Here is a 15,753-nt window from a genome sequence, read left to right on the forward strand (position 1 = left end):
TTGTTATTCGTTTGTATGCTCCAAATGACTTTCTGTGAGGAGTTTGGACGGTTGTGAATCAATTGACAGAACTGCAGTTGTAGTTAAGACAGTCAATTACATTTTTTATAATTATCTTTAATATGTTTGCGTTTTATTTCTATGTCTCTGCCTGGACTGAAGATGTTATTGTCAGTTTAAATTTTTTTTAATGTTTTGTAAGCTTAAAAATGGCACTAAGTATGTTGAAATGTGTTCTTCAGTCTATTGTAGGATAAAATTTGTGTTGAAACAATTCCAGTACTTCATTATTTTGTTTTTGTGCTTATGTGCTTATATGATTGTTTAATAAAGAAAAAAGGAGCGCTAATGCGCTGCTTCCTGGACTCGGGTAGGCATGCTGACCTCAGATTGAATCCACCCAGCGGATTTACTATGTGGGTCTTTGTGCTGGCCAGCCTGTATGTGGTTTTTAGGCGGCTTTCCACCGTCCACTAGGTGAATACTGGGCTGGTCCCCACATTCCGCCTCAGTTACACGACTCGCTGATATTTTTAACACGTTCGCACTATTTCATGGTTTACACTAGACGCAGACAGCTGGGGTACACTGATTCTGTCCCAGGGGTATGGGGTGGCGGCAGGAAGGTCATCCAGGAACGCCTTTAAATTAACCATGCCAAACCCGTTGTAACCCCGCCGACTCTTCAAAAACTGCGAGACAAAGGCGCAAGCGAAAGCAGAGAGTTTCAGGTTCACATCAGAAACTGAATGGATTTGTAAAACAGAGAACTTATGTATAAAGATTGTCGAATAATAACTTCGCGTCATGAGCCTAATGTGAAGGTACACACTTATCCATCAAAATTATATATTCAGCAGCAATAAAATGAAATACGCGTTTGCAGCCACTGGTTCAAGGACATCTGGACCAACTGAAGAAATTCTTCAGATGTCACTACACATGCAGCAAAAAAGCGATGTTTTAAGTCCTCTTCATTTGTGGATAAGCTTCGTCTTTCATATTAATCCAAAGACAAACGTAAAATGATATTAGATCAGGCGGGCCAACTTACAATTCCTTCACGTCCTATACAGCGACCAGGAAAGAGCTGAGTGAGTACTTTCGTAGCCATAGCGGAGTAGTGAGCTGGACACCCATCGTGCTGGTACGAAATACAGCCAAGTATTTCAAATGATACTTTGCCTATTAGAGACAGTAGAACTTCGGTAAGAAATTGTGCATACCTTTTATGAGTTTAAGATTCTTCAATGAAGGAAGAAACAGATATGTAGTTCCAAAACCCACACCGAACGATTAGGTTCCACTGGCTATCATGTTTATCTTAGCCAGCGTGGCTTCTCAGTCGCCAGAATGGAAATTTCTTAAATTCAGCTTTATGTGATTTGTAAAGGTAGTTTCATCTGTAAAGACAGTCCTTAAAAGAAAGAACAAACATCAGAAACGAGTGACGGAATTCCATTCTTCTTTTGCAGTCTGTCTGGTTAATCTGCAGGTGAAGTGGCATTTGATGCGAATGGAATCTTCCTGCCAGCAAAATTCACGCGTTTTAGTGGGAAAGTCCGGAAAAAAGATCGGTGTCCACTCTGTAGGTTGCACACAGGTCTACTCCGAGACGTGGGAGACGGTCTCCCGACAGACTTCGAGCGTACAAGGTGCACCCGATTGCAATTCGTGGCTCCTGTAGGCACGAATGACGCCTGCCGCCTGGGCTCAGAGGCCGTCGTTGGCTCGTTGGCTCCCACAGTCGGCAGGATGACTTGGTGGAGAAGACTACCTGCGTCTCTCGCGGCGTGGAAACTGAGCTATCGTTTTGTAGCATTGTTCTCAGATTAGATTGCAGTACTGCGGCCCGAAGCGAAGTGGAAGGCTTAAACCAAAGGCCCAGACGATTCTGTGACGATCTTGGATGCCGATATCTATCGCGTGGAGAAATGTATGACACCCACAATAGTTGATGAGAGCACTACACGCAGGAAGCGGGAACAAGGGTAACGGAGTACTTGTGGCGTGCACATGTAGGTTTCTTAGGATAGGGAAATCATCCTACAGGTCCGATAAGACACGTTATGAGTCAAGAGAGGGCAGCATTCGTCATAGCAGATCGTAAAGAGAAACTGTTTTACATAGTGTAACGTAACTGTAGGGACGTCTATGGAAAACTCCCGGATCCACTCTCGCCTATAAACGGTTAAGTAACCCACATAGACTACGGATAGAATGCTGGCTGAAACAAGATGTCAACAGCGATGAAATTCTACAATTAGTACAGATTCAGAATGCGAAATAATTTTTGTGAAGATAAGTGCTAAAGGTGAACCAAACATGGTTATCGGACTCTCTTACGGCCCTCTGCCTCAGCAGCAGTAGTGGAAGAACATCTAAACGCAAACTTGGAAAATATTTCTCTGCGTGATACCAATGGAAATACTATCCATGACAGTGCTGTAAAAGGAGGGTTACTAAACACATCCTTCCGAAATTCCTTCACCAAGTAAGACGAAGTAAATATTCTGGAATTCGAATCAAGAACAGCTGCCAACACGAGTAACTTAGAAGTTAACATCCTCGGAGTAGTGAAGCATCTTAAATCACTTAATAAAAGCAAGTCTTCCGGTCCAGATTTTATACCAATTAGGTTCCTTTCAGAGTATACTGATGCAATAGCTCCATACTTCACAACCATATACAACCGCTCGCTCGACGAAAGGTTCGTACCTAAAAACTGGAAAGTTGCACAGGTCTCACCAAATTCAAGAAAGGCAATAGCAGAAATCCACTAAATTACAGGTCCATGTCATTAACGTCGATATGCAGCAAGATTTCGGAACATACATTGTGTTCGAACGTTATGAATTACCTCTATTGACATATAGTCAAAACGGATTTAGAAAACATCGTTCTTGTGAAACACAACTAGCTCTCTACTCACACGAAGTGTTGAGTGCTATCGTCAAAGGATTTCAAACTGATTCATTGTTTCTAGATTTCGAGAAGACTTGTGACACCGTACTTCACAAGCGGTTTATAAACAAGTTGCGCACTCGTGGAATATCGTCTCAGTTGTGGTACTGGTTTCGTGATTTCCTGTCGGAGTGGTCACAGTTCGTTAATATCGACAGAAAATCATCGAATAAAACAGACGTGATTTCTGGCATTCCGAAACATAGTGATACAGGCCCTCTGCTGTTCCCTATCTATATAAATGATTAGGAGACAATCTGAGCAATTGTCTTAGGTTGGCTGCAGATACTGCTGTCAGTTATTGTCTAGTGAAGTCATCAGAAGATCGGAACTAATTCAAACCTATTTAGATATCTGTAGGGAATGAAAATTGGCAACAGACCCTAAATAATAAAAACTGTGAAGTCATCCACAAGAGGGCTAAAAGAAATCCGTAAAACTTGGGTTACACGACAAATCAATCGAATCTAAAGCCCGTAAATTAGACTAAAGACTTAGGAACTATACTTACAAACAACTTAGATTGGAAAGAACACATATAAAATGTTGCAGGGAAGACGCACCAAAGACAGCGTTTTATTGGCAGAACACTTAGAAGATCTACTAAAGAGACTGCTTACACGATGCTTGTCAGTTTCATTTTGGAGTATTGTTCCGCACTGTGAGATCCTTATTAGATAATATTGACAGTGTACATCGAGAAAGTTCAAAGAAGGGCAGCAGGTTGTGTGCGAGAACTATCGATAAATAGGGAAGAGAGTGTTAGAGACATGTTGCAGGATTTGGCGTGGAAATCATTAAAACAAAGGCGTTTTCCTGTGCGACGCAGTCTTCTCATGAAATTTCAACCACCAACTTCATCCTCAGAATGGGAAAATATTTTGTTGGCGCCGACCTATACAGGGAAAAACTATCATCATATTTAAATAATGGAAATTAGAGAATGCACGGAAAGACATAGGTGTTCGTTTTTTCTGTGCGCTGTTCGAGAGTAGAATAATAGAGAATTAATGTGAAGGTGGTTCGATGAAAACTTTTCCAGGGGCTTAAGTGTGATCTGCATAGTAACCATGTAACCGAAGTAAAGCAGTGAGTACCGGGCCTGAGTCGTGCTTCGGTAGCTCAGATGGTAGAGCGCTTACCCCCGAAAGGCAAAGGTCCCGAGTTCGAGTCTCGGTCGGGCACACAGTTTTAACCTGCCAGGAAGTTTCATATCAGCGCACACTCCGCTGCTGAGTGAAAATCTCATTCTGGAAACATCCCCCAGGCTGTGGCTAAGCCATGTCTCCGCAATATCCTTTCTTTCAGGAGTGCTAGTTCTGCAAGGTTCGCAGGAGAGCTTCTGTAAAGTTTGGAAGGTAGGAGACGAGGTACTGGCTGAAGTAAAGGTGTGAGTACCGGGCGTGAGTCGTGCTTCGGTAGCTCAGATGGTAGAGCGCTTGCCCGCGAAAGGCAAAGGCCCGAGTTCGAGTCTCGGTCGGGCACTCAGTTTTAATCTGCCAGGAAGTTTCATATCAGCGCACACTCCGCTGCAGAGTGAAAATCTCATTCTGGAAACATCCCCCAGGCTGTGGCTAAGCCATGTCTCCGCAATATCCTCTCTTTCAGGAGTGCTAGTTCTGCAAGGTTCGCAGGAGAGCTTCTGTAAAGTTTGGAAGGTAGGAGACGAGGTACTGGCAGAAGTAAAGCTGTGAGTACCGGGCGTGAGTCGTGCTTCGGTAGCTCAGATGGTAGAGCGCTTGCCCGCGAAAGGCAAATATCCCGAGTTCGAGTCTCGGTCGGGCACACAGTTTTAATCTGCCAGGAAGTTTCATATCAGCGCACACTCCGCTGCAGAGTGAAAATCTCATTATGTAATTTTGTTATTGGTCCGACAGTGGTAGTTCCCATCAACAATGTACCATTACCGAATTTGTTTTTGTAGGCTCATGCGCAGTAGTGCTGCGTCAGCGGGTTCTCTTGTTTGTCTGGTTGCGAATGGTTACCTGAGTGCCACCCAATCGACTGCAGTTGTTATTAAAAGAAATCATATATTTTAATGCCGTTGCACGGGCAGATAAGATAGAAGTATTCCACCTATGCCGAGTCTCGTATTCTCGGATACGCCTTGCAGTTTTTAATTAAGATGACGCCCACTAACCACTATTCCTCGTCAGCAGCCATTCATCCTACTGGCGCGTAATACATGTCAAGACTGAGGTTTCTTATACAGAGGATTGTACCAACCTCGTGATTAGGGCTGTTAAGCCAAGATCCCCATTTCCTGCCCATGCAATCTTACATAGCAGCTACACATGATGGTCGCTGAGCCTACAAGTCCAGAGGACTGGACCCTCTCACTACTCCCCAAATCAGGAGTCTCTCTTTCGCCAAAATCGTACAAGTCAACGGAGACCGAGTTTCTTGAGTTCTTCGCCATTTGGCGGCACGTGTGGCCTATCGGTTTCCGTGGACGCAGGGACCTTTACCTCCCTTCAATCAAGAAATCTCAAGTGTGGAAAGTCTGGGTTGAGATGTTAGAGATTATTTCATTTAAAACTTCTCTCTTGTTAAGTTATACACTAAATTCATATTTAGTTAAACAAAATGTGTCTAATACGGCCACCACAATAGAGTGTTTCATTTGTCAAAGTAAAAGAGTGTCCATAGTAGTACATTATACGTAGAGCTGTCTGTTTGTCTGTCTGAACACATACCGTCTTTTTGGTTGGAACAAAGTACGGCACAGTCGCATTATTCAGTACAGCAACATACAAATCTTCCTCCCATTGTTGCATTGACACAACAGGGCAGTGATTGATGTCAAGAAGACATTAAAATGTGTTATAGTTTGTCCGCTTTTGTGACTTTACGTGTTTCCCTGTACTGCAACGCATCCGGTCACCCAGCGCAGTGGTTAGCACACTGGACTCGCATTCGGGAGGACGACGGTTCAATCCCGTCTCCGGCCATCCTGATTTAGGTTTTCCGTGATTTCCCTAAATCGCTTCAGGCAAATGCCGGGATGGTTCCTTTGAAAGGGCACGGCCGATTTCCTACCCCATCCTTCCCTCACCCGAGCTTGCGCTCCGTCTCTAATGAGCTCGTTGTCGATGGGACGTTAAACACTAATCTCCTCCTCCTCCTCCTCCTCCGGTCACCCAGCAGAATGATACACCATTCTTTCTTCATTTGGAGCAGGTAAACAATTTCTAGATGATGTTCACTATTATCTACGACACGTACACTTATTGAATTGCTTGGAACGTAATAAGGGAACCGGAGCAGATGGGAGACTTCTTACATCCATCATGACTCATTCGCCCCATAAGCTTCAAGAATGCACACAAGTTCGTGCCGTAGCTATCTATATGCTAAATAAGACCCTAAAAAGACCTTGCATCAAAAGTGATACAACACGGCGATATTTATCTTTTTTTTTTTTTTTTTTTTTTTTTTTACTATTCATGTTTTCAGTATTATATCAAGGCTGAATATTCTGGGCGTCTAACTTCACCAAGTTTGCCGTAATTCATTAACACTTGCCATATACATTTCCAAAATACCTATTTACGCGGGTCTCGAACGGCCTCGCTGTTCGCAGTATTGTATTAAATTCAGTTCCGTGAGTCCCGTGCGTGTGTCAACAATGGTATAGAATGCAGGTGCATCAAGAATGAGAAACTTTTCGAATACTTATCTTCCAATGGGGAACAATATTTTACTCGGCTGTCAACAGCACAGTACAATATAAAGAGTTTGAACTATTATTGTTTAAGATTATTTTACAATATCCACATAGGCGTAACACTTACAGTAAATACACACAGTATTATCACATTAATGTGACTACCTGTCAAATACCGGAATAGTCATTTTTTGCAGCACGGACCACTGCAAGACGTGCAGGAAGATAGTCAATGAGGTTCTGGAAGGTACCAACAGGAATGTGGAACCATATCGACTCCCGTGCCGTGGAAAGCTACGCTAGTTTTCTAGCTTGAGGAACGACGGTGTGAAGAGCCCGATCGACGTGGTCCAACAGATTCTCGACTGAGTTTAAATTAGGGAGTTTCAAGGACAGAGGAATATCGTAAACTCATACTTGTACTTTTTGAATCACGCACATTCACTGCGAGCTGTGTGACACATTGCATAGTGCAGCTGATACGTACAATCATGCCGAGGGAAAGCAAACAGCATGTAGGGGTGGACATGGTCCCCAAGGATAGATGCAATCTTGTGTTAATCCACTGTGTCTTCCAGAATCACGAGATCACCCAGGGAATGCCCAATGCCCTTAGGCCTGGACCATACCGACAATTATGGCAGGGTGTTGCTTTCACACTTTTTTCGCCGTACACGGCAACTGAGAATAAAACGTGATTCAGCTGAAAAGTCCACCTGCCGCCCCTCAGTGGACGCCCAGTCGCGGTGCTGGACTGCGAATTCCAGCCTTCGTTGCCGATGAACCGCAATCAGCGGGGCTGCAGGAACCAGGTGTGCGTTGCAAAGGCCCACATGCAGGGTCGTTCGCTGATCGGTCATTGAGGAGGCACTGTTGGTAGTCAGTTGGTTCATCTGGGCAGTCAGGTGCATAACAGTTGAACGTCTATTCGCCCGTACACATACGCGCAGCCGTCGTTCACCCACGCCATCTATGGCCCGTGGTGCACTGCAGTTGCCATTTTGCCATGTACGGTACATTTTCAATCACGGCGGCATACGAAAATTTTAGGAACACAGCCGTTTCAGATATGCTTCCATCCTCGGCCCGAAAGCTAATGATCAGTCCCTTTTGCATTTCAGATAAATCTCTCCGTTTCCACATAACGAAAACAAGTGCACTTGTTTCCGCGCTCCCCGACATGTTTTACATCACCTCCACTGTCAGTGCTGCTACCTGCCGTCTGTGAGTCGTTATTGCGCTTTGACGTTCATGAAGTTACATTGACGTCAGGTGATGTTAAGTTATATTGCCAGGCTCTCTCTCTCTCTCTCTCTCTCTCTCTCTCTCTCTCTCTCTCTGTCTGTCTCTCGCTGTCTCTCCACATATATTGATCAGCCCGAAAATTATGACCACCTACGTACGATAACAGCGACAGTGACTAGGAAGCACTGAGGCCTCGGTAGAGCCCTGGTGGGAGTTCGCACCACATCTGCACACACAAGTCACCTAATTCCCAAAAAAATCTGGAGTGGGAGGGGGGGGGGGAGAATTCGATGAGCTGTGACACCATGTTTAATCACATCCAAGATGCGTTCGATCGGGTTTCATATCTGGCGATTTGGGACCAGCACATCTACTGGAACTCACCGCTGTGTTCTTCGAACCACACCATAACACTCTAGGCCTTGTGACATGAGGCATAGTCTTGTTGGAAAATGCCACTGCCGTCGGGAAACGTGATCATCATGACGGGGTGTGCGTGGTCTGCAACAAATGGACAATACTCCTTACTCATCATGGTGTCTTGCATGAGCACCACTGGACCCATGGATGCCTATGTAAACGTTCCGCAGAGCATAATGGAACAGCCGTCTGTTTGTCTCCATCGGCATGATGGAGAAGGTATCGGGATTCATCAGACCATGCATCGCTCTGCCACTGCACCAGCGTGTAGTGCCGATGGTCACGTATCTACTTCAGTCGTTGGTACGGATGTAATGGTGTTAACTCTGGCACACACATGGGTCATCGGTTGCCGTGGCTCATTGTTAGGAGCGTTAGGTGCACTGTGTGTTCAGACACACTTGTACTCTGCCCGGCATTAAAATCCGATATTAATTCCGCCACATTTCGTCGCCTGTCCTGCTTTACCAGTCTGCCCTGCCTACGACGTCCGAAATCTGTAATTCTGGGTGGCAGCCCAACCCTACGAAGTCCGATCGAGGTTTCATCTTGGTTTAGTCAGTTGTTGAAGACACCCACCACAGCACTCTTCGAACCCCAACAAGTTGCGCAGTTTCCGAAATGCTCGTGCCGAGCCTCCGGGCCGTCACAGTCTCCACATGGTCAAACTCAGACAGATCGCGGGCCTTCCCTATTCACCACATGGATTACATGCTCACCAAAATACACGGACGGTACGCGTGTCGAACTAGCAGTCGTTCCTCGTCAGATGACGCTGCTATCGCCTGAACAGGCTTACATCGATAGCAGGTCGGTGGTCATAATGTTCTGGCTGATCAGTGTATACATTGGCTGTAAATGGGGAAATCCATTGAGATAAGCAACTTTGACAAAGGGCAGATTTTTATTACTCAGAGCCTGTGAACGTGTATCTATAAAACGGCAAATCTGGTCGAATGTTCACGTGCTACCGTCGTGAGCATCTACGGAAAGAGGTAGAAGGACAGTAAAAATAACACTACGCGCTAAATGGTTGGACGTCTACCAGTGTTCACAGGACGTGGAGCTCTGAGGCTTGTCTCCTCTGTAAAGTAGGATAAATGGTGATTCGTGGCGTGTATGCCGAAAGATGACAATGTTACTACACGCAAAATTATTGTGGAGTACAACAGTCATCACACATTGTTGACCATGGAGCTCAGCGACAGACCACCCCTACGTGTTCCCATATTGGCCCAACCTTATCGTCAATTACGATTCGATTGAGTACGGGACCATCGAGATTGGACCATAGACCAATGGAAACGTGTCGGCTGTTCGGATGAACTACATTTTTGATACATTAGATCGGTGGTCGTCACCACAAACACCGTCATCGAGGTGAACAGCGGCTCGAAATGTACAGCGTGCCAGGGACGCAGGCTGGTGGGACAAATTATACAAATTATACAATGACAGTTACAGCCTGTATTTACAATGTGAGTATTACAAATTGCGATAATGACACAATCATACAACAGTTCAAGTGTCATTATCGTAATTTGTAATAGTCACATTGTAAACACAAGCTGTAACTGTCATTGTATAATTTGTAATAGCTTCCAAAATTTCATGTGTGTAACATCATTTTATTTCCTGAATCTAATTTCTTTGACAATAGTGTGGCTCAAAACAGTTCTAGCTTTCATTTTTTAATTTGTAATAGCTTTTAGTAATTTCATATATAGATATATATATAACATCATTGTACTTCCTACCTCTAAGTTCTCCAACAAAAATGTGGATCAAGAAAATTTCATAATGTGTATCAGAAACTTCGCAGTCTATATAGCTTTTCAAGTTTCTATATGTGAAACACCCTTGCACCTCCTGTGACTAAGTTCATTGACCATAACCTACATGTTTCTGTATGAGAAACATGTTTACACCTGCTACGTTCAAGTTCTTTGACTACAGCCCACATGTTTGTTTGTAAACACAGTGTATTTCACGAGTGCACTTCGTAATAGTGAAACATGTAGCTAAACTTTATAAAACTGAAATATGGACATGACAATGATAATAAGTGTGTAACTAAGTGGAAAAACGGTCACCACAGCGCAACTATGGTATTGATGCTTCAGCTTTATGCAAGTAAAGATATATTTTCGTCAAATTCTGCCTTGCCACTTACAATTGTCCCACTTGTGTCTGTTTAGTCACCAGCAAATATTTTTTTTGTATTTATACAGTGATCTCCAGCATATAAACATGTACATGAATGTATAAACTCCTGAAGATGGGCGCAAGCCCGAAACCGGTCTTGTGACAAATAAATAACCTTTTATTGTGACTGGTAGCGGAAATTTTTCTACACCCTATAAAGGAACAATCGCAAAGTTCAACAGCATCCACTATGGACAAAATTCATCTACGATATGTGTCCGTCAGTACATAAGCTCTGTCTGTCTCAGTTTATCTGTAGTTATTTCATCGCTTTTCCACTGCACAATCAAAACACCAACAGTCAATTCGGCCTGCTTTAGAAGGGTTGAAATTTCCCTGAGGTATCTGCTACTCATGTGACATTCAGTGAGTAGTCTACGTTCGTCTTCACTGAGCTCTCCTGAGCCACCCATACTGCTGTTCCTGCTTCTCTATTGACAACAAAATACCTCTCGTCTCGTTTTGTACTGGCAAGCCTGCCTCTCGTGACATCTAGTGCTCGATCCCGCTTTGCATATGGTGTCCGGATACTTTTGATCGGATAGTGCATCTGCTACGAACAAAAGTGTAGTAAACTGATCTGATAAATTTTGATGAAACTTGTTACAGGATGTTGTCGCAGTTTAAGCTCACAAAAAGATGTGCACATTTGTAAGCTAACAGAATCAAATGATTAGTAACGCGAGCAGTCTCCCTTAGTGGTGAAGTAATATCCGCATTAACTTGGAGGATATGCCGGCACCTATTGTTTTCCTCGTTTATGTACGCTGACACGTCGCAGTAGGACATCGCCGGTGATGTCCATCAGTCCATTAAATATAGAAACTTCTGATAGCAACATGGCGCAGAAATTTAAGTTTTCCAACGTGGATCAAATACATGAAAATAGGAATCACTCCAATCGCTTTGTCGTCGTGACCAGTCCGAGAAAGTTGTTTGTGGAGTTTTGACTCCAATGAATGCCTATCTCCATCACCATAACTGGTCATCTGTAGGACGTTCAACAATTCACTCCAATCGTCAGACAATAGTTTGTGTCAGTACTATAATCTTAATCGATTTACCGCGAGCTACATTCTGCATAAAGCAGACAGCATTATGAACCTCCCGTTCCCGTTACGGTGTGCCAGAGCTAACTGGACGGCCCACTTCTTGTTAATCGAGAATAATAACTTATTTACCACCATGGCGTTTCACTGTCCCTTTCATTTTTCTCTCTCATTATCCCTCCATCACTCATCGTTCAACACTCAACACACACTCATGAAAATGACCTGCAAGAAACAATTACACTTATGGCATAACACAATTTCCAATGTAAAATCACCCAGTATGCACAAATAATCAGAAGCTTCCGAATCTGTGGCAGCTACCCAAGCTGACAATGTCAGTATACGTTTACATTTCTACAGTTATCACCAGGGCCGTATTTAGCAGCTATGGATCCACAACCTCAGCCTGTCGTGCAGACCTTATCAAGGGATACTTTGTGATAAATAGCCCGCAAAATAAGCGTTTTAAACCGGTTTTCGATTGTAGTCCACAATGGAGAATTTCAGGTTTATTAATTAGTAGTATAAAATTTTGCTATGCAGTTTATGATTTAATGAGCTGACAATAATAAAAAGAATGAAAAGAATTTATGTCATTAAGGTACTGACCGCAATTTATTAACGCTATGAGCAACTGTATATTTTCAAGATGCAAAGAAATTAAAAAGATTAACTGTCTGTGGGTACTGATTTACGTTAATGGGGATACTGAAATTTGCGCTGGACCAGCATTCAAATCCGGGTCACCTACTTACCAGTCAAATGCGCTGACCACTGCACCATCCAGACGCAGTGCTCTACAGTCCTACACGGACTACTCTAGCACGCCTCCCCTCAGCCCTAAATTCTCGACTTATTCACACATTACAGATATAGTGCCACATGCCCATTATCGTCATTACTAGCGGTACTTCGTCCATTCCCATAACAGTTCGAGCTTGGTATGCATCTGCACTGAAGGCATCATTGGCTGTCCTCGCCTTAGTTAAATACTTGTGATGTTTCGTCTCTCGGAAATGTCATATACCGCCAAGCGGGAGATTTGGAAATGACCCGATCTTGAAACTTATCTTACATCCAAACACTATATGTTCCCGGTCATGGTTTCCTCAACAAAACTTCATTTACAAAGTCCCCTCTACAACTCCTAGAATCCTGCAATAGTAGTTGTGAACACCATGTATATTGTAAATATAAGGAAGTATGTTTTTTCGAAAATGCAATATAATAAACGAAATATATTTACCAAAGAAAATTTTACCTCTATTTAGCTCATATACAATAAGTTCCCAAGTCATATGTCTTACAATGAAAGTTTTAAATTATTTTGATTGCAAATTGGTTTACGTCAGCGCTTCATACTATGAAGCTACTTACAGTTTCTCCATAATTTTGTTGAGTGAAAACATCACTTCTAACATACACTTGACTGGTATAATGTGCTATCGGTGAATTTTTTGTGAAATAAGTTATATTTTTCCTAGTATATCTCTAGATCTAACCTGTTTTTATGTTTAATCTTTTATAGATAGGCCTACTTGATAACAGTCTAAAAACGAGGTTGTACAACATGTAAAGAAAAAGTGACAGCTTCAGGCGGCTCTAAATTATTTAATCAATTTAAACTAAGCCAGAATGTTGAGCTTGTCTTTTAACATGGTGCTTCGAAGTTTGATTTTGATCAAATTGAAAGCTGAGAGTTGGATTTTGTCCTTTTGGTTTGTGATAATGAGTGACACGTAAATTTTTATACCGATCGCGATATTAAGAAAATGTTTCTGAGTTATGTTGGCTCCTAGTTTCGATTAAATAAGGCTAGGAGGAAATCGAATTCACTTCACACCGGCTACACTCCTCTGGTTATTCTTTTCTAAACCTTCCTAAGCGCCACGCGGTTGACTGGGAACACGCTGGTAGGGGGCGTGGAGTTTGAGAGGTGAATGCTGATTTCAGTCATTTCAAGTACCTGCTGAAACGTTGAGCGGAAAAGCCCATGAAAATATTGCGTCTATGACTTATACCATTATGAAGAGATCTCGCGGATGAGTATTAAATTTAAGCTACATTTTTATTTTTCAATTAAAATTTTTGTGGTACGGTCCCCTTTGTAGTGCGGCCAAAATTGAAGCTGAGATACCGTGCGCCTAAAAGCGGCCATGTCTGTCACTGATATGAAATCGTATTCCAAAAATGTTGCTATCTACATCTACTTCCATACTCCGCAAGCCACCTGACGATGTGTGGCGGAGGGTACTTTGAGTACCTCTATCGGTTCTCCCTTCTATTCCAGTCTCGTATTGTTCGTGGTAAGAAAGATTGTCGGTATGCCTCTGTGTGGGCTCTAATCTCTCTCTGATTTTATCCTCATGGTCTCTTCGCGAGATATACACAGGAGGGAGCAACTCCTTGACTCCTCGGTGAAGGTATGTTCTCGAAACTTCAACAAAAGCCCGTACCGAGCTTCTGAGCGTCTCTCTTGCAGAGTCTTCCACTGGAGTTTATCTATCATCTCGGTAACGCTTTCGCGATTACTAAATGATCCTGTAACGAAGCACGCTGCTCTCCGTTGGATCTTCTCTATGTCTTCTATCAACCCTATCTGGTACGGATCCCACACTGGTGAGCAATATTCAAGCAGTGGGCGAACAAGTGTACTGTAACCTACTTCCTTTGTTTTCGAATTGCATTTCCTTAGGATTATTCCAATGAATCTCGGTCTGGCATCTTCTTTACCGACGATCAACTTTCTATGATCACTCCATTTCAAATCACTCCTAATGCCTACTCCCAGATAATTTATGGAATTAACTGCTTCCAGTTGCTGACCAGCTATATTGTAGCTAAATGATAAAGGATCTTTCTTTCTATGTATTCGCAGCACATTACACTTGTCTACAATGAGATTCAATTGCCATTCCCTGCACCACGCGTCAATTCGTGAAGTAAGTTCTTCGCGATATAATTATTTCTTTGTGTCAGTGGCACATTCTAAAAATCAGTCAGCCAGTCACAAGTTTACAAATAACTCAAAGGTGTTATACAAAGTGCTTGAAACACAGCCGAAAAGTAAGCATTTCAAAATGATATGGCGTTGTGATTGCAGGTTCCGTCTGTACTTCCAGCGGGTGCTGTGTAGTTTGTGCTGCTGTGTGTCGAAGCGGAAGCAGCGGGATGCGGGTATGGGCATGGCTTACTTCCGCAACCAGCCGAACAACAGATCCCAGGGCGGGAGGACGCAGCTCAGGACAAGTGAGTACTTCACACAGCAACAACAATTTTCATGGTATGTCACATAAGAAACTTAAGTCAACAACACACGCAATTACATAGCAGTTTCTTACACAATGATTCAGTATCTGAAGTAATGCAATTCATTGTCCACAAGCTATAAAGGCTAAGATGTCATCAATCCGGTGGTTGTTTTGAACACCACAGTGCATTACTAAGCTTTATTCCGACTTTTCCAACTGACGTACGCAGACAGTTCTAGGTAGACTTTCCGGTTAGCGTCAACTACGAACCACAGGGCAACTTGGCATTTTTTCCATTAACGAACATTTCCATGAGTAAAAGAAGTGGCAACTGACAACAACTGAACTGCAAACCTTCCGATCCATAGGCTAGCACTAAACCACTGAACAACCGAGAATAATCCATACGTCATAACAATATAGAAATGAAAAATATCACAGAAAACCACTGTCGCAATTTAGAGTAATGTGAGTCACCAGAATGCATTTTCATTCTGCAGTGGAATGTACGCCTATTTGTAGCTTCCAGATAGATTACAACTGAGTGCCGAACTGAAGATAACTGAAAGAAATAAGCAATGAGAGGATCAGAAATGACCCTTTCGTTCAAATAATATTATTACACTGAAGTCACCGCGATTTATGGTAGTTTTCTGGACATTACGAAAGGCTGGAGATGATTCTCAACAGAGCGTTTCATCACTAAGGACGTCAATGCATGCTCCGCATCGTGCTCCCATGCTAGACACGATGTTGGTAATGAGTTCTTATGGCATGGCGTCCATTCCTCCACCATTGCTGTCGACAATTGCTGGAGGGTCGTTGGTGAATGTGGACGTGCTGTCTCCCTAACGCATCCTTAGATGCTCTATGTGATTTGTCGGGGGAACGACCAGGCCACTCCATTTGCCGAATATTCTACCGTTCCAAGAACTCCTGTGTGTGTGCG

General features: G+C 43.1%; 1 protein-coding gene across 1 annotated transcript in view; it reads left to right on the forward strand.

Moving 5' to 3' along the window:
* Positions 1–14,849, forward strand: part of LOC126184178 (tachykinin-like peptides receptor 86C) — a 290,420-nt gene extending 275,571 nt beyond the window's left edge. The window contains exon 6 of the mRNA XM_049926546.1: positions 14,657–14,849. Within this exon, the coding sequence (XP_049782503.1) occupies positions 14,657–14,849 (193 nt within the window). The remainder of the gene's footprint in view (positions 1–14,656) is intronic.
* Positions 14,850–15,753: the final 904 nt, after the last annotated feature.

The sequence above is a fragment of the Schistocerca cancellata genome, chromosome 4 (genome assembly GCF_023864275.1).
Source record: "Schistocerca cancellata isolate TAMUIC-IGC-003103 chromosome 4, iqSchCanc2.1, whole genome shotgun sequence".
NCBI classification, from domain to species: Eukaryota; Metazoa; Arthropoda; class Insecta; order Orthoptera; family Acrididae; genus Schistocerca; species Schistocerca cancellata.